This window comes from Pristiophorus japonicus, chromosome 13 (genome assembly GCF_044704955.1).
Source record: "Pristiophorus japonicus isolate sPriJap1 chromosome 13, sPriJap1.hap1, whole genome shotgun sequence".
In the NCBI taxonomy this organism is placed as follows: Eukaryota; Metazoa; Chordata; class Chondrichthyes; family Pristiophoridae; genus Pristiophorus; species Pristiophorus japonicus.
This window is the reverse complement of record NC_091989.1, coordinates 21,583,878-21,608,416: the sequence shown is the minus strand read 5'-3', so window position 1 is coordinate 21,608,416 and position 24,539 is coordinate 21,583,878. Positions and strand designations below refer to the sequence as shown.

The following is a 24,539-nucleotide window of genomic DNA, read 5'->3' as shown; positions in this document are numbered from 1 at the left end:
GATCTTTTTCCTTTGGAGTCCTGCCACTTGAGCCCGGAAGGTGAGGTCTGGTCGTTCGGGTTGGATCATCTCGCCGTTGAGTTGTGCGGTCTGTGTCGTCTCCGCACAGTCAAGTTGGACAGTAGGATCTTCAGGTGCTGTGATGGATCCAAATTTGGGGCCGCATAGGACGTCGATCGCCGGGGCCTGGAGGCTTTCCCGTCTCCAACAGATTTGGATTTGTTTCATCCATCTACTTCCTAGCAGCGTTGGACCATCACCAGCAACGATCCACAAAGGTAGCTTGTGCATCGTGCCGCCGTAGGACACCTGGACATCCACGCTGCCAACAACTGGGATGATATCGTTTGTGTAAGTGAGCAGCTTCACCTGGATCGGGAGCATTTTAGGTCATTGGGCGGGATTGTCCCAGAGTTTCTCGAAGGCCACCTGGTTCATCAGCAATTGGCTCGCCCTTGTGTCGATCTCCATCGAGACTAGAACACCGTTGATTTCGACTTCCATTTTCAACGGAGAACTCTTGGTGGAGCAGGTAAACACTCCGTTTACCTCTTCCTGGGGCTGAGCTGCCTCCTGGATTCTCTCTTCATCTTCATCAGCGCTGGAGCCCAGGTGATCGGCCAACTCTTCAGCTACTCAGTGAGTAAAATTTATTTTACACATTCGCTGGAGATGGCCTTTAGTGTTACAGCATTTGCAAGTTTAGTCTCTATATCAGCACTGGTGGGCCCTGTGATTTCCTCCACAGCACCAGCATGGGGCTGGCCGGTTGACCCCATGTGGCGGATTCAGGGTTGCGGGACTTGGGGTAGCAGTCTTGCCTCTAAAAGACGCAAGTCAGTTCATGGTACTTGCCGGGTTAGAGTCCTGGGGGTGAGTCATCATCCTCTTGGAATCGCAGGCCGAGGCCATGAATGCCTGGCTGACGTTGACTGCCTGCTGCAGGGTGACCGTGGTGTCCACAGAGAGCAGCCTGTGGAGGAGGCCCTCGTGGCCAATTCCAATAACAGAGATGTTCCTCAATACTTTGGTGAGGTGGTCACCAAAATCACACGATGCAGCCAATCGTCTCAGGTCTGTAGCATATTTTGCAATTTCTTGGCCTTCGGGCTGCCGGTGTGTGTAGAACGGGTTTCTGGCTGGGAGGATGCTCTCTTTAGGCTTGAGCTGTTCCTGTATCATCGTTATGAGCTCCGGGTACGTTTTGGTTGTTGTCTTCTCTGGGGCTAGCAAGTCCCTGACAAGGCCATAAATGGTGGGCACACAACTGCTGAGCAGGATAGCTTGACGCTTATCAGCCAGCGAGGTCGGTGTGTCTCCAGCCAGGTCGTTCACGATGAAGTAGTGTTCGAGCCTTTCCACAAAGGCATCCCAATCTTCCCCATCAGCGAATTGTTGAAAGTTGCCAAGGTTAGCCATTTTTCGCGTGGAAATTCGTAATCTCGTCGCCAGTTATTGTGTCTGTAAGCACTCCACTAATGACTCCACGAGGTAAGGTATTGCACTTGAACTGTTGTGACCTTAGTCCATTTTTTGCAGCTCCTGAATGAGGGTACAGTAAGGTGAACTCCCTTTTATACTTGGTTACCTGCAGTGTGCAGGTGACACCTAGGTCTCCACCAGTTGCACCCTCTGGTGGTACAGGCATAGTGTATACAGTGTGAAGATACATTCAGTGGTCTTATGTAACTGTACATTGAGTGTACAGGGTATATACATGCACAACAGCCTGGAGTTCCTGTGTCACGTTGTTTGAATTTAAGGACAAGCTGATGAGATGAAAGTCATGTGTGTGGGGCTGAGACAATTGTAACAAAGCAAAAACACTGCACACAGGGGAGTGGTTTGAAGGGTGTAATCTCACCTCAGGTTTCAGGTGACGGTTCAAAACCACCCAAGTTTTGCTCTGTTGTGGTTTATCACCTTCATCGGAATCCCTTGCTGAGGTGAGCTGCACGGTGTCAGCCTTGGCTCAGCGGCTGGCACTCTCGCCTTTGAATCAGATATTGTGGGTTTAAGGCCCTCTCCAGAGACTTGGAGGCCGAAATTGCCCTTTCTGATAAGGCCTCTGACCGCCTAAAAGCGGAGGGGCTGCCATTTTATAAATTGCCCTTCCTCAGGAGCGGAGCAGTATCCGAGACCGCTCCGCCAGTTTCCCCACGCGCCGACCCTTTACTGCCTGGCAGGAACCCCCCCTCGTGAAATTGCTCTGCCACAATTGCCCCGCCAGAGTGGCGCTGCCACAGGTCGGTGGTGCGCACTCTGTGAAATGGGGGCCCGGCACCCTAAAAGAGGAGGCCGCATTGCTGTCGATGACATGTTTATTTTGTCGGCTGACTGCCAGGTCGGATCAACAATTATGGCCGTGGGTTCGGTCGGGTCGCCAACAGGCAGCCTGGCAACCACTCTTGAGAACAAAAGTACATAATTGGCTGCAAAGCGCTTTTGGAGGTCCAGAGACATTGAATGGCTCTATGTAAATGCAAGTTCTTTTGAATTACTCCCAGGAGCCCATTATATGTAACAATAAATTGCTTATTGATTTTGTCAGTCAATGGCTCAGTTGGTAGCACCCTAACCTCTGAGTCAGAAAGTTGTGGGTTCAAGTCCCACTCCAGAGACTTGAGCACAGAAATCTAGACTGACATTCATGTGCAGTACTGAGGAAGTGCTGCACTGTCGGAGGCGCCGTCTTTCAAGAAGAGACGTTAAACTGAGGTCTCGCCTGCTCTCTCAGGTGGACGTAAAAGATCCCATGGCACTATTTCGAAGAAGAGCAGGGGAGTTATCCTCGGTGACTTGGTCAATATTTATCTCTCAATAAACATCACTTAAAAAAAACAGATGATCTGGTCATTATCACATTGCTGTTTGTGGAAGATTGCTGTGCGCAAATAGACTGCTGCATTCCTACATTACAACAGTGACTACACTTCAAAAAGTACTTAATTAGCTGTAAAGCATTTGGGATGTCTGGTGGTCATCAAAGTCGCTATATAAATGCAAGTCTTTATTTTTCTCAAAGCAGACACAGAGGATACTCCTCCACCAGCCTCTCACTGTACAGGTACAGATTGCAGGTAGCTCACACCACCCTGGATAACTATAAAGCATGCCTCATTGATCAAGTGGCCAAACATAGAATCATACAAATTTACAGCACGGAAGGAGGGCATTTCAGCCCATCGTGTCCACGCCACTGACAAAGAGCTAACCAGCCTAATCCCACTTTCCAGCTCTTAGTCTGTAGTCTTGTAGGTTACGGCACTTCAAGTGCATATCCAGGTACTTTTTAAATGTGGTGAGGTTTTCAACCTGTACCACCCTTTCAGGCAGTGAGATCCAGACCCCCACCACCCTCTGGGTGAAAACATTTCCCCTCAAATTCCCTCTAAACTTCCTACCAATTACTTTAAATCTATGCCACCTAGTTGTTGACCTCTCTGCTACGGGAAATAGGTCCTTCCTATCTACCTTATCCAGGCCCCTCATAATTTTATGCACATCAATAAGGTCTCCCCACAGCCTCCTCTGTTCCAAAGCAAAAAAAAACCCAGCCTATCCAATCTTTCCTCATAGCTAAAATTCTCCAGTCCTGGCAACATTCTCGTAAATCTCCTGTGTACCCTCTCTAGTGCAATCACATATTTCCTGTAATATGGTGACCAGAACTGCACGCAATACTCTAGCTGTGGCGTAACTAGTGTTTTATACAGTTCAAGCATAACCTCCCTACTCTTGTATTCTATGCCTCGGCAAATAAAGGAAAGTATTCCACATGCCTTCTTAACCACCTTATTTACCTGTCCTGCTACCTTCAGGAATCTGTGGACATATACTCCAAGGTCCCTTTGTTCCTCTTCACTTCTGTGTCCTACCATTTATTGTGTATTCCTTTGCCTTGAAAGCCCTCCCCAAATGCATTACCTCACACTTCAACGGATTGAATTCCATTTGCCACTTTTGTGCCCACCCGACCAGATCATTGATATCTTCCTGCAATCTACAGCGTTCTTCTTCATTATGAATCACAGGGCCAATTTTTGTATCATCTGCAAACTTTTAAATCTAAATTATTGATATATAACCACAAAAAGCAAGGGACCGAGTACTGAGCCCTGCAGAACCCCACTAGAAACAGTCTTCCAGTCACAAAAATTAGAGTCCAGCATTCTAAAGGATGTAGGAGGGTGGGTAGAAAATAATAGAAAAGACTACAATTCCCATCAAGCTGCAAAACAACATGATGCACATGCGTCGAGGTGCTGCCGAAGGGGATTCAGGGATTTGTAGTTTCGGAATTTGTGTCGTTGTAGAGAGGGCGAAGACCAGCGATAACCGAGAACCTTTGCGACGAGTGTGCGCAGCTGGCGAAGCGCATTGTGGGAAATGTAGTTCGCCCGGCAGGTCGCACCTGTAGAAGCAGCGGGAACGGAGCCGGAGAAAAACTATAAGTCCCGCCAGTGCGCGGGGGACGGACTGAAGTTGGAGGGGCGGGGCATGCGCAGTGCGGGAGTTCTGCTGGTGCGGCGAGTGTGTGGAGAGAAGCAGAGCTGGAGTTTGAGAGAAACCAGTTGTATTTAGAGCGAGCCAGAGAGAAGGAAGTCAAGTAAAAACATGTCGCTTCAGGTGGTCACAGCAAAAATGGCCGAGGTAGAACTGAAGGAGGCGGTGGTGGCCTCGGAGAAGGTGAACGCTGAAGGCAACAGCGTTCAGACAAAAGACGGCGAGTGCACGGCAACGGCGACAACCTCGGCGGAAGAAGCCAAACGGCATCACCTGCCGCCGTTCACCACCACCGCTGCCCCGAAGGACGCCAAGTCGGCGATGAAGCGCATCGAGACCGCGCAGAACGGGGACACTTTCAACGCGGACGGCACCGTCATGGAAGCGCCACGGACCGTGAAGAAGGTGAGGGTAACTGAGCCTGACCGGCATACCCTCGCCATTGCCCCCACCCCACTTACCTCCTTGTAGAGTTTCTGCCTCGTACTATCTCCAACCACCTGAAGGGAACGGGGGGGTGAATGTGTCTGTGGGGAGATGGGGATGGCCGGTTGGCTGCTGTCGGAAGGGCTCTTTCCTCCGCGGCGGAAGGTTAACCGCCGAGCTCGGTTGAACTGAACGGGTGATGGGGCGGCTTCGCGGGGGGGGTTGATGATATCACGTGTATCAATCCGCCTCCCTTCTCCAGATGCAGCTCCGAAGGAGGCCATTTGGCCCATCGTACCTTTGCCAAGAGCTATCCAGTTAGTCCCATTCTCCTTCCCTTTCCCCACAGCCTTGCAACATTTCCCCCTTCCAAGTATTCCCTTTTGAAAGTTTATTACTGAATCTGCTTCATCCTTGGCTTTTTAAACGGAGGCCTCAACATTTCTAGCCTCCACACACGAGTATAAGATCCTAATAAGCAGCTCAGCGATTTCCAGTGGCAGGAGGGTCCGTGACTAGAGGTCACAGATTTGATAAATGGCAAAATATCCAGTTTTTTTTCTTTTATGCAACCAGTTGCTACAATCTGAAATGTACTGTCTGAAAGGATAGTGGAAGCAGATTCAATACTGTACAGATACTAACTTTCAAAAGGGAATTGGATATATACTTGAAAAGGAAAAATGTGCAGGCTGTGGGGAAAGATCAGAGGAGTGGGACTAATTGGAAAGCTCCTTCAAAGAGCCAACACTGGCACGCTGGACCAAATGGCCTCCTATGTTTCTAACTATTTTCAATATGTGCAGATATTCCTTTCGGGGGATGTCTGGTAAGCAAGTTTTTCAGACTTAGTTTTGTTTTATTTTTATCTTCTATTTGAGTCCTTCCTTTAAGAATGATCAGATACCTGTCCAAAAATGACATTTCAAGTATTTTTGCTCGTACAATCTTAACCGGTCACTCTGCATCCCTGGCTAGTCACCAGACTAGATAGTTTGTGCTTGGAAATGATTGTGTGGACTGAGCTGGCACTGCACATGATTTCAAAGCTTATTTACTGTCAGACTGTTTTTCTTTAATGAGCAGAAGTCTGCCCAGGTGTTTGCAACTTTAGCTCATTTGAGTGCACTGTTGTAATAAAATGATACTGTTGTTGTGTTCTGAAGTCAAGAATGTTCGATTCATGGTCCAGTACACTCATGTTATTGCACATCATCCTCGTGCTCGGAAAATCAGTGTGGGAATGAGCTAATAGTGGTAGTTGATCACAGATATAGGATGACATTGCTGAGTTGAAATGTAATTTTGCCTTCATATCTAGTGTGTTGATGTTGTGTATTGGAGTTTTGCAATGGAGCATGGATTACAAGCTATGACTGAATGAAGCACATGTTTTTAAAAAAAAATGTGCTTCAAATAACATATTGGACAACAGTATTTGTACATTTTTTTTTGTTGGACACTTGTATCAATCAGGCACAATCGTTGCTTGTCACAGGATTTTCTTCCATTGAAAGTAATCAGGACAATAAACTATATTACATGGAGCCAGTTGTATTTTTATTGCTTCTATGCATTGGCATGAAATCTTGGAAGTACAAGTCGGAAATGGAAAAGTAAGAGAGATATGAAAACTGAATCTACAATCATAATATGGCTTTAGGACCTGTGTTGTAGGATAAATTCAGCATGCTATGGTTTACCACTCTGTCTGCTGAATAACATTCTGGATGCCTATGATGATGAGGTGTGATATGAAAAATGTCTTGTGTGGTGTAATAACTGGAATAAGCACTTTTTATGTTGCCTTTGGGATGAAGGTGTTTTTTTTGCTAGTATCACCACATGTTCTAAATTGAACAGAAGCTCCAAGAAAATCTGTTCTTTCTGAACAGCAGCGACAGCTTTAAATTTAAAAAAAATTTTGCTTTGAGTCACCAAGCTAAATATTCATACTAGCCGATTTTGCTTAAATTGTTTTGAATTTTGAAGATGGGACTGAGTTACAGGTCTGCAATATTTATGCTTTCATAGTCATTAAAACTTAATATGTCAACAAATTGGTTAAGGTCTGAGATACTTGCTGTGTGCAGGCCCAAAGACATGCAAAATATTAGGGCATGAACAGAAGTATTGTGTCTGACTGCCTTGGAGGCATGTTGGAGAAAGGGTGCAGCTGCCTGGTGGTCATTTCACGAGAATGCTGAGGCTACAGTTGGATTTGAAGCTATTTTTTAAAAAAGGTCACATGGGCCAACCAATGAAAGAATGTCTGGTCTGATATTTTAACCAAAACCATTTTTTTGCTGACCAATGCTAAAGGTGGTCATGACTTTGTTTATTGAAATAGGTTTTAACATGGGTACATATGAGAAATGTTCTTTGTGGTGTGGGCAAGATAGCACTTGCTTGCTGATGCATTTTATAACTGGATCAGGGTGTCTGGGAACGTGCAGTTCCTCTGCTTAAATCAATAGCTTGTTGAGGATATAGTCTGGGAGTTGTTTGTAATACATTTTCAGTACATTGGTGCTCTGATCTCCACAGATGCTGCCTAACCTGAGTATTTCCACCATTTTCTGTTTTTATTTCAGATTTCCAGCATCTGCAGTATTGTGCTTTTGTATTTTTTATACAGTCTGGGAGTTGCTTATAATTTTTCAGTACATTGGTGCTCTGATTAACTTGATATTGATTTAAATTAGGATAAATTTCAGTACTTGCAATCTCAGCCATGTGCTGCTCTGTTGGCTGTAATACAGTGTGACATTGCAATGTAGGTGGTGAGCTTCCTGTTCTGCCGGTCGGCAAACTCTTGATTCAGTATCAGGCAAACTTCCTTGAGATTCAGGACATTGTGCTGTAATAGATAGAGTGCTTTCAATTATTTTTTGATTTAGAACTGCAAAATTCCTTTCTCATGCCCTACTGTCAATTAGGAGTCTGTATTCTATTGTAATAGTCCTCAACCCATATCCATGCCATCAGTTCAATATAATTTGCTGTTACTTACATTTGGTGAGACTGCTATTTGTTTTTATGCACAATCATTGAAAAGTGTTATAAAGACTTGTCCTCTGTTCTGGTTTGGTTATGTGCATTAATGCTGTAGCTTTCGATATTCTGACTGCCATCCTGACTCCATGGCAACATTTTGTTTACCTCATGTTTTAAAATATTAATTCGTCCGATAATAATGTCGATACTAATAGTTGCTTGTGTCTTCAATAATTTTAATATTCTGGGAAATTTTTGTGCCAAACAAAACTCTTTCTGCTTCCATTAGACTTAAATTGCTAATCAGTGAATGCTTTTATTCTCTATTATAAAATAGTTTGCCAACATTAATGGGAAGCACTCCACTTACAGACTGCCTTGCTGTGTAGAAAGCAGAAATGACCATGCCTTTTTTTCTAAAAAGAAATGATTGTACATATAAACATTTTTGTTATTTGTCTTCCTGTACTACAGCTAAGATCTGCAGGCAGTATCTGCAGCTGGCCAGGTGGATGAGCTGCTTCCAGACCTTTGACAATATTGCTCTGAAACTGCTGGGAGTTGTCCAATAGCAATCAGTGGTGATTCATCTCCCCTGTCCTGGGGTGGGGGGAGGAGAACAGGTCATTGTAGCATAGCTCAGGTCGGGAATTCAATGTGTAGGGAATTTTTTGGCCACGACAATTTGCTTCTCAAGCATGTCCAATCGGGTTGTAAAGAAAGAAAGACTTGCATTTAAATAGCGCCTTCCACGGCCACTGGACGTCTCAAAGTGCTTTACAGCCAATGAAGTACTTTTGGAGTTTGGAATGTGGGAAACACGGCAGTCAATTTGCGCACAGTATGGTCCCACAAACAGCGATGTGATAATGACCAGATAATCTGTTTTTGTTATGTTGATTTGAGGGATGAATATTGGCCAGGACACCGGGGATAACTCTCCTCTTCTTCGAAATAGTGCCATGGGATCTTTTACATTCACCCGAGAGCGCAGACGGAATCTCGGTTTAATGTCGCGTCCGAAAGACGGCACCTCCGACAGTGCAGCACTCCCTCAGCACTGCACTGGAGTTTAGATGTTGTAGAACCAGCTATTCCGTTTATAAGGAATTGGTATCTAACCAAAGGGATTAGAATTCTAATCAGTCACCTGCCACAGCATACATCAACTGACTGATGTGCTGCACAGTCACCGAATGCCTTGTCAATGGGCACATTGAATGTCATACTGATGTAGTGCATACTCCGCCTCAGCTGGTATCAACTAACTCCGCTTCGACCAGGGATCAAATCTCACACCTTCCTTTCTGTAGAGCTCAGCTGCTTGGCTTGTAACTCTGCTGAGCCTTTGGGAACCCCCAGATAATTTGTTTTCTGCCAGAATGGGAATGTGTGATGCTGTTGTCTCAGATCATTCTGCTTTATTGAACTTGGGATGTTATAATGAAAGTACTGTTGGACCAATTACTTGTAAATGCAATGAAATAGTACACTACCATAACACCATAAATTCCTACTGGAATTTGATTTATTGCTGGTTCAATCAGGTGACTCAGGAGACTAATGACTGTGGCAAAGCACATTTAGAAATCTTTTAGAAACTTGTTTAGTCAAGTGTTTTATGTATTTAGCACGAACTGAATTAAATGGTATGCGAATAGAATGTTGTGTTGGTCGTCCAGCTGGCCCTCGCATTGTTCCATTCCTATCTATCCAGTCGTAGCCAGAGAATCACCAGCAATGGTTTCTTCACCTGCACCATTACCTCCTGGAGTCCCCCAAGGATCTATCCTTGGCCCATTCCTGTTTTCCATTTACATGCTGCCACTTGGCAACATCATCCAAAAACACATCAGGTTCCATATGTTAGGTGACGACACCCAGCTCTACCTCATCACCACCTCTCTACCCCTCCACTGCCTCTGATTTGTCACGCCGTTGGCCGACATGCAGAAATTTCCTCCAACTAAATATTGGGAAGACGGATACCATTTTCTTTGGTCCATGCCACAAACTCCATTTCCTAGCCAACGACTCCATCCCTCTCCCTGTCTACGATCTGAAGCTGAACCAGGCCGTTCGCATCCTTGGTGCTCTATTTAGCTGAGCTTCCGACCCCATATCCTCTCTGTACACAGTACTCAGTTTCATCCTTTATTATGAGTGTACCAATGAGCAAGTGTAACCGTAGCTCCTTTAATAAGACTCCAGAGTGCAGGTACCTCGTGGGTGGCCTGCTTGTATACTGTGCTCCCAAGGGATGCTGGGATCCCTTGGGACTCCAACTGGTGGGCTCTCTGGTGGTCAGGTGTCATGTAGGTTACAAGGGGTTAAATACATAATGCTCTCCATCACCAACTACCACCTCCACAATATCGCACGTCTCCACCCCGCATCTGCTAAAGCCCTCCTCCAACAACAACAACAACTTGCATTTATATAGCACATTTAATGTTGTAAAACATCCCAAGGTGCTTCACAGGAACATTGTCAAACAAAGTTTGACACTGAGCCACATAGAGATATTAGGGCGGAAGCTTGGTCTAAGAGGGAAGTTTTAAGGAGCATCTTAAAGGAGGAAAGAGAGGTCGAGTGGCTGAGAGGATAGGGAGGGAATGCTAGAACATGGGCATGCCTTTGTTACCTCTACACTCGACTATTCCAATACTCTTATGGCCGGCCTCCCACCTTTTACCATTTGTAATCTTGGGCTCATCCAAAGCTTTGCTGCCCATTGGCTGGCATAGGGTAAGTAGGGGGAACTAACTTACAAAATTAGGATTTTGCCCATTGCAGGATTCTGCCGAAGCTGCTCTTGAGCTACTTCAGAGGTACTTTGGCTATTTTCAAACTTTAAAAAAAAATTGTGTAGATATCACCTCTTTGGATCAGCAAGGGCCCACATCCTGCACATCTTCATAGAATCATAGAAATTTACAGCACGGAAGGAGGCCATTTCGGCCCATTGCGTCTGCACTGGTCGACCAAGAGCTATCCAGCCTAATCCCACTTTCCAGCTTTTGGTCTGTAGCCCTGTAGATTACGGCACTTGAAGTGCACATTCAAGTATTTTTTAAATGTGGTGAGGGTTTCTGCCTCTACCACCCTTTCAGGCAGTGAGTTCCAGACCCCCACTACCTTCTGTGTGAAGAAATTTCCCCATATCTCCTCTAAATCTCTCCCCAATTACTTTAAATCTATGTCCCCTGGTTGTTGACCCCTCTGCCAAGGGAAACCGGTTCTTTCTATCCACTCTATCCAGGCCCCTCATAATTTTATACACCTCGACCAGGTCTCCCCTCAGCCTCCTCTGTTTCAAAGGAAACAGACCCAGCATCTCCAATCTTTCCTCATAGCCAAAATCCTCCAGTCCAGGCAACATTCTTGTAAATCTCCTCTGCACCCTTTCCAGTGCAATCACATTTTTCCTGTAATGTGACCAGAACTGCACACAGTACTCCAACTGCGGCCTAACAAGTGTTTTATACAGTTCAAGCATAACCTCCTTGCTCTTGTATTCCATGCCTCAACTAATAAAGGCAAGTATTCCATATGCTGCCTTAACCACCTTATCTACCTGGCCTGCTACCTTTAGGGATCTATGGACCTGCACTCCATGGTCCCTTTGTTCCTCTACACTTTTCAGTGTCATACTGTTTAATGTGTATTCCCTTAGCTTGTTAGATCGCCCCAAATGCATTACCTCACACTTAGCCAGATTGAATTCCATTTCCCACCTGAACAATACATTGATATCTTCCTGCAATCCACAGCTTCTTCATTATCAATCACACAGCCTATTTTGTGCCATCTGCAAACTTCTTAATCATAACCCCAACATTCAAGTCCAAGTCATTGATCTATACCACAAAAAGCAAGGGACCCAGCACAGCCCTGCGGAACCCCACTGGATACAGCCTTCCAATCACAAAAACACCCATCAACCATTACCCTTTGCTTCCTGCCTCTGAGCCAATTTTGGATCCAACTTGCCACTTTGCCCTGGATCATGTGGGCTTTTACTTTCGTGACCAGTCTGTCATGTGGGACCTTATGAAAAGCTTTGCTAAAATCCATATACACTACATCATACGCATTGCTCTCATCGACCCTCCTGGTTACCTCCTCTCAAAATTCAATCAAGTTATTCAGATATGACCTTCCTTAAACAAATCCATGCTGACTGTCCTTGATTAATCCATGAAGATTTATCTTGTCTCTCCAGGATCTTTTCTAATAATTTTCCTACTGCTGAGGTTAGGCTGACAGGTTTGTAATTACTCAGTCTATCCCTTTCTCCCTTCTTAAACAAAGGTACATTGTTAGCAGTCCTCTGGCGCCACACCTGTAGCCAGAGAGGATTGGAAAATGATGGTCAGAGCCTCTGTTATTTCCTCTCTTGCTTCTCTTAACAGCCTAGGATACATTTCATCTGGGCCTGGGGATTTATCCACTTTCAAAGCTGCTAAGCCTCTTAATACTTCCTCTCTCACTATGTTTATCTCATCTAATATTTCACACTCCTCCCTCATTGCAAAGTCTGCATCGCCCCTCTCTTTTGTGAAAACAGATGCAAAATATTCATTAAGAATCATGCCCACATCTTCTACCTCCACACACAAATTTCCTTTATGGTCTCTAATAGGCCCTACTCTTTCTCTCGTTATCCTCTTGTTCTTAATGTATTTATAAAACATCTTTGGGTTTTACCTGATTTCACTTGCCAACATTCTTTCATGCTCTCTTTGCTTTCCTGATATCTTTTTTTAATTGCGCAACTGCACTTAATACTGCAGAGACTCTAGGAGTATGAGTTCTCGGAATCTGTCATAAGCTTCCCTTTTTAAAAATCTTGCCCTGTATGTGCCTTGACATCCAGGGGGCTCTAGATTTGTTAGCCTCACCCTTTTTTTAAGGGAACAAACTTGCTCTGTACCTTCAGGATCTCCTCCGTGAATGACTCCCACTGCTCTGACACTGAATTAGTATCCAGTAGCTGTTTCCAGTCCACTTTGGCCATTTCCCATCTCAGCTCAGCAATCTTACCAGTATATCCCTTTTAATCTACCCATAGCTCCAGCGTCATCAACCAAAAAAAATCTGACAAAAGTGAACCCTTTTTAGAGGTGCACAACTAAGAAACATCCACTTCATACAAAAGGAAATTTGCCAAATTAAATAATATTGTTTCCACTGCATACTATGCATCCCAGTGGGCCCACTGGTCGCAGAATGCCTCAAGCATGCTACTTCTTCAGGGCCACCATCCTACCAGTATGTAATTTGTTGAGGCAGTGATTCTCAAATTTGCTTGGCCAAACCCCCACCATAAAAACAATTCTCATAGCCTCTCAGTCCCCACAACTGATGCATACAGAACAGTAAAAACATAATTTTTGAATGGACGCTTTCAAAATGGGGGGAGGAGATGTGCGCTGTACTGAAGATGTTAATTACTGTATTATGAGCGAAAGGGAGTAGAGTTTTTGGGACAATGAACAGCATGTCTATATTTCACTCTGACATTAACGAGAAGATAGCCTACTATGTTGTCAGGCTCAGCATTGGTGTGATGGTAGCTTGAAGTAAAAATATCAGATAATCTGTACAGTTATCAGGAATCCTTTTTCCCTTTTTAAACCTTTGCCCACCTCACCTGGACAAACCTCTGCCCTGGCTCAGTGGTAGCACACTCTCCGCCTTGAGTGTTCAAGCCTTATACAAGAGACTTGAGGACATAATCTAGGCTGACACTTCAGTGCAGTACAGAGGGAGTACTGCACTGTTGAAGACCCTGTCTATCTTCTCGGGAGAATGTAAAAGATCCCATGACACTATTCGAAGAAGAGCAGAGAAGTTCTCCTGTGTACTCTACCAGCACCACTCTCATTTTCTGGTCATTTGTGGAGCCTTACTATGTGCAAATTGGTTGCTGCATTTGTCCACATCACAACTGTGATTATACTTCAAAAGTACTTAGTTGGCTACACAACACTTTGGGGCATCCTGAGGATGTTGAGTTTTTTTATATATTGTTCTAACACAATGGCTTTTCAATGAAAAACCACCAATTGTAGTGGTCAGTGAAAATCTTTGTTTCTAAGCAATGTCATGCTATGAAGATTGGAATGTTGGAAGGATTTTACTCTCACTTTTCCCCAAAGTCTTCATCTTTTCTCCCTTTCTCCTATGAAGGCAGAAACTTATGCCAGGGTACAGTTCCATGGGTGCCACCACTCTAGTACTTCTCCTGTGTCAGCCTAGACAGTGACAGTCAGCAGGCTGTTTAACCTTTGGGGGTTATCACAGCTGAGTATGATTCTGTCCATACATGATGATCACATGCACACTTTCAAGCAGGGGTCACTGTATAGTGATCAGGAGCAAGGAACTTGTTGAATATTTTTTTCCTCCTCCAGCTCGGGAATGATGAGGCAGTTTTTACATTCTGAACAGCACTGGTTAAATTGGATAATTCTGCATAAGCCTGGGATTGAACCTGGGACTTTACTCCTCTATGTGGCTTAGTAATGTGCAACAGCGCACTGTTAGTATTCGTGGCCTCTTTGGATCTGCCTGCAGCACTCTGGAGGGTCCAAGGCCTTCTGGCAAAGCTGCTGTCTCCACTTACAGGTTTCTGAACTAGATATTCTCGCGTACGGCATTGCCAGTTATTCCTGTAAGCAGACCGTATGCTCTCTAGGATCCAGAGTGCATCTCTTTACTGCCCAATATCTAGTTAAACATAGCATGAGCCATGGATTATAAATAGAGACTCCTTCCTTAGTCTGCTGGTAACTAAAGTTCATTGTGTGCCCCCCCCCATGTGAATTATCTCCTTGTGGAGGGCGGACTGAAGTAGCATTTTATCGAGACGAGACACCATTTCAAACCATCAACTGGTTTATTTATATAAAATGCGTGTATGAACAGTATACAGTTTTCAGTTATGAAAATTGAAGACTATAACTAAGCTACTGAAAACTGTGCTAGTCTAGACTTTAAAACAAATGGCTTCTTGTTGCTGCTGTGACAGCAGAGATCACTCTCTGTGTTTGAGAGAGTGTGACCTCTTTACCCCTTGCCTTAAGTCTGTGTAGACAATATACTTTTCATTAGTTCATCTACAATGGATATTTCACAGCATTGAATGAATGGCCTAAGATGCTACCAACAGTGCGACCATTTCAGCTAATTGATCTGGGGTACTGCATGAGTAAGCATTACTGTCTGGGATGGACTTCAATGGCCCCCTACCTCTCTGAGAAACCTCTGTGATATCGACATCACCTTTCAAGCTGATCCTCGCAGTAGTGAAATACAAGGTAAAACTGCTTGGGCAATACATGCAAAAACCAAATTGTTACAGTTGCAAATCAATTTTGTTCTAATTATGGGCCTGAATTTGCTGAAAACATGCGATGTGAGGCATTATTATAGTGCAGAAATACCGGGAAATTCTGGTATGAATGACTGCGCCATAATTTGCTGGGACTTTTGTGCTGCTTATCAGAGACCCTCGTCGAAAAAGTTGAACAGCTAATTATCATAGTTCTGCCCTGATTAAAATCAATGGTGAGATCGAGTTTGTTGAATTAACGCCACTGTGACTTTTTGTGCTATAAGATTCTATCAAGAGAAATGTTACCAAATACATTTGATCTTTGTTAGAAGTGCAGCTTGTAAATTGAACCTCCACCATTCAGCATAGAGTCTGGCACACTAACCCCGAATAAGGTCGATACAAGCCTATTTAGGGTAGAATGGGAGTGAAATAAACTGATGTATGGAGGTGATAACGGTTTCAGTCTTTCTCAAACCAGCCTTACTTCAATGTCATAACATTGTTTAAAATAACACAACCAACCACTGCCTGAAAGTAACCATAGAATCATAGAATGGTTACAGCACAGAAGGAGGCCATTTGGACCATTGAGCCCATGCTGGCTCTCTACAAGAGCACTTCAGCTAGTCCCACTGCCCCGCCCTTTCCCCGTAGCCCTGCAATTTTTTTTTTCTTCAGGTACTAAGCCACGATGGAATCTGCCTTAACCACCCTTTCAGGCAGTGCGTTCCAGATCCTAACCACTCACTATGTAAAAATAGATTTTCCTCATGTTGCCTTTGGTTCTTCTACCAATCACCTTAAATCTGTGTCCTCTGGTTCTTGACCTTCTGCCAATGGGAACAGTTTCTCTCTATCTACTCTGTCTAGACCCCTCATGATTTTGAACACCTATTAAATCTCCTCTCCACCTTCTATCAGAAGAATGAGAAGCGACACCAGGATTTGCAATAGTGAGAGTAGCCCTTGTTTTAGCACACTGGTGTCTGATTATAAGCCATGAGAATTAATTACAAAATTTAAAAAAAACTAACTCCATTTATACTAATCAATTTTTAAAACCTGAACTGGGAAACCTGTGAAAATTGTTCTTTTACTTTTATGTAAACATGAAATAATCTGTTCCATTTAGCGATGGACCCTGGTACCTTGGGTGTATATTAGACCACTCTCTGGCAGCACCATCTGCCGCTCTGCTCGTTGTGGTGTATGCTCATTATTTTTCCAGAAAATTGATATGTTAATTTTCCACTGGGGGATTGGGAAGGGCAATGATCTAACGTGTGGCATTTGCCGATAATATCGCCATTGCAGCGACTTCCAGGCCTACGTTGCCACTTTGGAGCAAGCGTAAATGTGCAGATCTTGAGCATACACAGTTATCTGCTTTTGCCAAATCCGCCCCACTGAGTTAAATAATCAGCATTGTAGAAGTTTAAAAGTTATTATGCAATAAAGATGGAGTATGTGGCACCCTACATGATGAGTAATCTAAGTAAGAGTGACATTGAACCTGAAGGTATATATATTCACATGGTTAGTACCGTAGTAAATAGGGTCTTTTCTTCATATGTGATGAGCTATGAAAGAGAGAGACATCTTTCTGGCCCACAATTTGAGAAAGGAATAAGAGATACGAATATGGGAAAATTGAGTCTGTCCTTGTCCAAGGAGAGGGATAAAGATAGTGAGATGAAGAGGGAATTGAAAAGAAATTCATTGGTTACTAAATCCATAGGAATGCCAGTGCTAAACTTGTGTGTCAGCCGTGCCTCAGTTGGTGGCACCCTCACCTCTGAGTCAGAAGGTTCTGGGTTCAAGTCCCACTCCAGAGACTTGAGCACAAAAATCTAGCCTGACACTCCAGTGCAGTACTGAGAGAGTGCTGCACTGTCAGAGGTGCCGTCTTTCGAATGAGACGTTAAACCAAGACCTCTGCCCTCTCAGGTGGATGTAAAAGATCCCATGGCATTATTTCGAAGAAGAGCAAGCGAGTTATCCGCGATGTCCTAGCCAATATTTATCCCTCAACCAACATCACTAAACAGATTATCTGGTCATTATCACATTGCTGTTTGTGGGAGCTTGCTGTGCGCAAATTGTCTACCGCGTTTCCTACATTACAACAGTGACTACACTTCAAAAAGTACTCCATTGGCTGTAAAGCACTTTTGGACATCTGGTGTTTTTGAAAGTCGCTATATAAATGAAAATCTTTCTTGTAAATGATTGAACAGTTTTCAGTTCTCAACCAGTAACCCAGCAAATAACAAAATCTTGGCCCTTTTCAATCTTATACCAACAAAGAGCAGTATCAGCAAGAGGCTGATCAGACCTTCCCCTCCTTCCATTATGTTAGGGAGGCCTTGGGGTAACAAATGGAACCATGGCTGGAGAACTGGGCCAAGTAGCTGTTGGAATTCACTGTTCTTTTAGATGAGAGCATTGTAATTAAGATTGAAATTTGAATGTGTTTTATTGTGATTTGGAAAGCTGCCCTTCGACCACTTGTGAAAGCATTCTGACAGTTGCGCCTGAGATTGTTGAATTTCTGCACACTTTAAATTCTAACTGTCACTTATCGATCAATACTTCTGTTCATTGCAGTACTTAACTTCTGCAAAAATAATTTACTATTGAGAATTGTCATTAAGATTTATTGAAGTGGCAAAATTGTTGGCCTTTATTCTTCCTGTACTGCTTGCACTTCTATGCTCTCAATTTCAACACAATGTTTTGCACTGCACTGTGGTGTAGGATGTGGGTTCATGCCAAAGATCCTCTCGTGGTCAGTTCCTGTTCTCGGCTGTGACATCAAGGGGACACACAATGTAGTTAGAAATAACGAATGATTGAATCACTGTTCACAATTGGATGAAGGGAGGCAGAATGTGGGAATAGCTTGTTTGTTTTGCATTCCGGCCTGTAATAGTGTGGGAAGGGGAGGGAATTCATCATTTAACTGCAGTTACTTAAATTAAAAAAAAATCATTTTAAAGAAAAGCATAGATTTCTTCACTCTCTCTGAGAGGACTAAGAGATTGTGGTCGAAACTGGCAAATGTCAGAATCAAGAATGCTTTAATTTCTGCAATCTATAACAATTGAATAATTCTAATCAGTTATCTCCTTAAATCTTTCTTGTTAAGCAGTAATGCCTGTGTTGCTTTTGGGGATGGGGGAACTATTTTCCAAAGCTGTACCTGCCCCATGAATGTGTACTTTGCCAAGTGATGATGACTGTTGTATTTTTCAGCATTAGATATTGAAACTGAGAAAAGCTCCATGCTCCTTTCTCACATCTCAACCCATTTAAAATTGGTACTAGCTAAAGGATCTGTATCGTAATGTGTAAACATTTGTAATCTGTTTCCATGCTCCCCTCAATGGTTAGCTGGTTAAAGTGAGTAACTAAGTCATCCAGATCAGGAAGATATCTGTTATGTACATTATTCGGAAAGATGGTTATTTTTGTAAGAATTATTTGAAGTTAATCCAGGAAATTGTACGTTATACAGAGAGTTCAAATATCAGGGCACAAGTTTTAAAAATTGGGAGTACGAAGGGAAGTCATGCAGAACATTTTTACACGAAAGGTAATAGATTTGTGGAATAAGTTACCAGGGAGTACAGACAGTATAAATGGAGTCTAGAGATCTCTCTAATATGTTACTGGAGGGAGAAAGAATTAAATTTAAAACTAGCCCAAATGTTTTAAGCTAAAACATAATTAATGGTACTCCTCATTTGTCCTTGGCTGGGGTCCATGTGTGTACCTCCGGTGGGAGGGAAAGTCATTAAATAACTATTGGATGTAAAAACTCTGACTGCAGCAAGGACTACTGAGGCCAACTATAGTTCTCTTTCTGTCACCCTGGCTGAAATCATTTAACGCTGTATGGATTGAACCTAGAACCTTCCTAGCTCAGCATCACACCACATCTAACTTGGTATCCGATTATTTTGAAAGTGGTTGGTAGAAGGGTTGCAGTATTTCGAACAGTCTTTGCAGGCGAGTAGAACAATCTGTAGTTGAACTCTATGGTGAATTATATCTCAATTATCTCCCTTAAGAATCACCAGCATGACCTACTATAGCTATGGAAATGCTTACCGAAATCCCATTCATGCAGCAATACATTTGCAGCAGTTTAAAAGGATGAATAATCTTCAACAGTGTTTGGGGAGGATTTACGCTGCAAATGAGTAATTGCTTGTAGAGGCTTCCAGATAGTGCTCTATTGACCTTCATACTAGTTTTTTTTATTTATTTGACCATGCTGACATCCTTGGGGTAAAATTGCTAGTTTATCAATGACTGTTTTGTAAAGTAATTGTTCTGTGAATAGAGCTATACCTGAAGTCTCATCACCTTGTACAATGAGAAGTGAGGGATTTTGGTTTCAACACTTTGCACAATTGATAAGGGGCTTTCTTCTGGCTGGACTCGTGTAATCTTGTAAAATGTCCGATAACGGATTGTTAGTCAGCTGAGAGGTATCCGTAAGCTAAGAAGTGTCGGTGACCTTAAAAGGTTGAATTTCGTCATTGGTACTGTTTATAATTTTCCCCCAGTTTAATTTTTAAAGAATTAAGACCACTTTAAAGTACTACTTTACACTGCTGCTAACATTAAGCAGGCAACGAACTACAAGTTTCCATCCATACAATTGAGAATAAATAGAAATGTTTAAATCAAAATGATCATGAGAGACTGCCTAGGTATGGTGTAAATATTTAATCCAGTTCTGCAACCGAGGACCCTGGATTTGTTGCATAATCTGCTTCCTGATGGTAATCCTTGATCGCTGTCACCTAAGTTATAAATTAATCAGTTACAAATGGACTGGCCGCAGTTAATGCCAGACCTTACCATTATGCTGGCCCTTTGCTAGATCACAAGGCTGTCTGCCTTTTGTCATCTTTTCCACTCCGGACTAGTTCATCATCTTCACTTGGCTTTGCACACGGTAAACAGACTGAGTTATAAATTAAGTATTTTAATGTATTGTTACAAATTGTATAATTAAATATTTTCTTTAGTTTGGAAACGCCGATGGCTATTCTCGGCTGCTTTGTTAATTTACAGAATGTTCTCGAACAGAAAGTAGCATAATGTTGTTAGGCAAGAGCTTCATACACTTGTTCAAGATTGAAGGTTGCCCCTGCCTGGCTTCCATTAAGCAGGTATAGCTATTTGCTGGATTATGTGCTATTTGTAATTGTGGCTCACTGATTATCCACCTCACTCTTAAAGGGGTTCAGCATCTGGTTTTAAATTTGCGGATGACACCAAATTGGGGGCTAGTTAATACTGAGGAGGAATGCAACAAATTACAGGAGGACATTAATAAACTTGCAGAATGGGCATATAATTGATGAATTTCAATACAAATAAATGTGAGGTATTACATTTTGGTAGGAAGAATAGGGAGGTCACTTATTACTTGGAGGGTGAGAGTCTGGGTGGGGCAGAGAATTAAAGGGATCGCCGAGTACAAATACACAAATCACTAAAAGTAACGACACAGGTTAACAAGGCCATAAAAAAGCAAACTAAGCACCAGGGTTTATCTCTAGAGGGATAGAATTGAAAAGTAATGAAGTTATGCTAAACCTGTATTGAACCTTAGTTAGAGTTAGACCAGACTTTGAATACTGCATACATTTCTGGTCACCATATTATAGAAAGGAGAAGATTTACAAGGATGATCCCAGAAATGCGAGGAAAGGATGAACCGGCGGGGTCTCTTCGCTTGAAAAAAGAAGGCTGAGGGTTGACTTAATAGAAGTCTTTAAAATAAATTAAAATTAGATACAGAGGGAATGTTTTCACTTGTGGGGAAGCGCATAACTGAAGGCCATCAATATAAGAGTCACCAAGAAAAACTATAGGGAATTCAGAAGAAACTTCTTTACCCAAAGAGTGGTGAGAATGTGGAACTTGCAGTAGAGGCAAATAGTATAGATACATTTTAAGGAGAGGCTAGATAAGCATATGAGGGAGAAGGGAATAGAGGATAATGCTGATAGTTAGATAAGGAAAAATGGGAGGCTCGAGTGGAGCATAAACGGTGGCATGGACGAGTAGGGCTGAATGACTTGTTTCTGTGCCATAAGTCCTATCCTATGTAATCCTATGATGAAAGGGTAAGTATATTTAGGATAGGGAAATACTCAAACACACAGGTTCCTGATGAAGAGAAACACAAAAATCTGCAAATGCTGGAAATACAGTTCAGACCCATCAACATCTATAAAGAGAAAAGACAAGTAAATGTTTCAGGTGTAACCCTTTGCCAGAATTAAAAGTTGAATGTTGAGCAAATATGTTAGAGTTGAAATGGGTGGGTGGGGGGAAAAGTGAGAGTTCTTGAACTGCTGAGGCCATGGAAATGTCATACTATTGAAAACAACCAATTAAGAATGAATAAAGTAAATGTAGATTGATATTTAGAATGTTGCTCAACATCTTTTGTAGAAGCAGGCAGAAACTTTGCAAAATTAAGTTGGTTAGAGCTTAAGATAGACAAAATGCACATAATCAGTGAAAGGCATTGGCTTGATGGACCAAGTGGCTTTCTACTGTAATTAGCCTTACGTGCCAGTTAACCACAGTAACAAGGTGCCTTTGCAGCTAGCGCTTCTGTAGTTTGAATTCTGGGTGAATGCTGTTTGTGCACTGGCTCCCCTTGTTTATACAGCAGAAACCAGCTTATCCTGACAGCAGGATTGTGACCCCAAATACATCTAAATGCAGAGTTAGTATAAGGATGTCCTTTCTCATGATTCAAACTGTATGTTAAAGTTCTTGAGGTTATAATTTGAGTAATTCTTGTCTGGCTTTACCACTATGTTCATATTTTTCCATTTGAGTGTTTCATTCAATGGAATTAGTAATTTTTAAAAATAACGACAGCATATAGTTATTATACCATTCTGAATCCCAGTCTGAAATATTGTTGTGGAAGCAGGGGTGAATTTAGCTGGGAATTAATAATGATGGGACAACATCTAGGGTTTTTTTCATAGCTTTAAACTAAAGCACCTTGTTGCCATGTTTTTTCCATTTTACTTTTCCGATACTACACCTGGTTTATAGTATCATTGTTCTTTTATGGCACGGTACCTCCAACTTTAATCTTTAGGAATACTCTGTTGAGAGAAATTGGATTGGACTTTATTTCTATCCTGTGGGCTGTGTATAGCAACAGCTTTTCTCTCTCATTTTTAAACAGCACAGTGTAAACAAGTTGACTATTATTGGCAGGCTTATCAAATGGATGACTTTAGTTTCATAAATGACCTCAACAGTTGTCGGACACTTCATGCTTCCTGGTTTTGAGCTTTTAGTGCAAACATTTTGTGACTTTGAAATATTGACATGACAATGAGGTGGATTTATGCATTCATTTTTGTTTTTCAGATTTCCATGCTGCTGGCTTAATTTAACCCTGCATTCACATATTCTTCAAAGCAAATTTGATGCAAGAATGTATATTGGGAGGAGGCAAAACAAACTAAGGAAATGTCAGCATAGTTTTAGATTTTATTTGGGTTTGTAAGCTTCATTAAAAGCAGTATGAAAACTTAAAAAAAAATGATTTTGCATATTGGCAGGTTATAGATTTGTGTACATGGTTCCCCATGGGACTATTTTTCTGTCTCCTGGGGTATGGTGGCAAGTGGATAACTGGACATTCCTTCCCATAGGGAAAGGAGGAAGAATTTACAAGAATATTTCCATACACTTCTGTTGCAATCTCCCAGTGCCTGGCTATAAAGGCATGTTGCTACAGGCCTGGGAGCATGCTGACCTCTTGCCTCAAACCAGAAGATTTTGTATTTGCTTTTTACATTATCACTGAATGAATGTCACTTGATTAGCCTAACTAAAAGTTCTTGCTTTGTACAATATTGGCTGGTGCTGTTTGGTGGCGTAGTTGCTTACCAACTGTACCCAGAGTTGTGGTCCTTTTTACGGTTTATATTTAGATCCACTCATTTATTTTAACTCTTCCTAATAACAGCATTTTGAAAACATGGTGAATTGTTCCCTTCCTTTCCAGTTGAATATTAAGTATGCTGAAATGCATAAAACAATTGGACTGACAATACATACAAGACTGTCATTATAGGTGGCAGCAGTGGCTCTATCTCTATCCACCACATTTCCACCGACAAGATGTGGGAGGACAATACTCACTGAACACTTGTCTAGAATTTGTCATTTGATTCAGTCATCGTCAGGCAGGCTGGCGAGGTTCGGGCACCGCACAGCGCCGACACTGGCGAGTTCGGGCGCTGACACTGGCGCGGTTCGGGGACTGCACAGCGCCGACACTGGCGAGTTCGGGCGCCGACACTGGCAAGGTTCGGGGACCGCACAGCACCTCAAGGCTAATATAGCCGCCTTGAGGTGCGGTGCCTAGAACTGAATGCGTTACTCCAGATGGAGTCTAACCAGAGCTCTGTACAGCGGTAACAAATTCCATCCCCTTATTTCAGACCTTGAGGTAAAGGCCAACACTCCATTAGACTTTCTAATTTTTTTGCACCTTTCTGCCAATTTTTTGTGATTTTCATACTTGGACACCTAAATCTCCCTCGTCTACCATTCATAACTTCTCACCATTTAGAAATAATCTATTTTTCTTGGGACTAGACTTTCCCCACATTGAACTCCATCTGCCACGGTTTTATCCGTTCACCTAATCTATCAATTTCCCTTTGCTACTTTCTGCTCCCATCTACACAATTTACTGTGGGATCTAACTTGGTGTCATCAGCAAGCTTAGATATACGGCGCTCTCTTCCTTCATCCAAGTCATTTATAAATATAGTGAAAAGCTGAGGCCCCAGTACAGATCCCTGGGAGACACCACTAGTTGCATCCTGCTAACTTGATGACATATTCGTTATCCTTAGCATCCATCCTCCTAATCAATTCCCTACCTAGCCAATAGGTTTCCTCCAATTCCATGCACACTCATTTTTTTTTTTTTTAAAACAGTCTCTTGTGTGGAACCTTGTTGAATGGCTTCTGAAAGACCATATAAATAACATCCATAGACATTCCCTTATTTATCACATTTGTTAGCACCTCAAAAAATTCAACTAGGTTTGTTAGACTTGACTTGCCCATTGCAAATCCATGCTGCCTTTGTTTGATTAGCTCATATTTGTCAAATATTTCTTTATTACAACAGTAACTACACTTCAAAAGTACTTCATTGGCTCTAAGGTGTTTTAGGGACGTCCTGAGG

General features: G+C 42.6%; 1 protein-coding gene across 13 annotated transcripts in view; it reads left to right on the top strand.

The window, feature by feature from the left end:
* Positions 1-4,489: 4,489 nt before the first annotated feature.
* LOC139278448 (putative adenosylhomocysteinase 3) overlaps positions 4,490-24,539 on the top strand; it is a 91,086-nt gene continuing 71,036 nt past the window's right edge. For 8 of the 13 annotated variants that reach the window (XM_070897226.1, XM_070897228.1, XM_070897224.1 and 5 more), the window contains exon 1: positions 4,490-4,911. In XM_070897226.1, the coding sequence (XP_070753327.1) occupies positions 4,618-4,911 (294 nt within the window). In that variant the 5' untranslated portion in view covers positions 4,490-4,617. Of the gene's footprint in view, positions 4,912-6,497; positions 6,549-24,539 lie in introns of those variants that run through there. The other 5 variants (XM_070897235.1, XM_070897232.1, XM_070897231.1 and 2 more) reach the window with 2 other exon arrangements.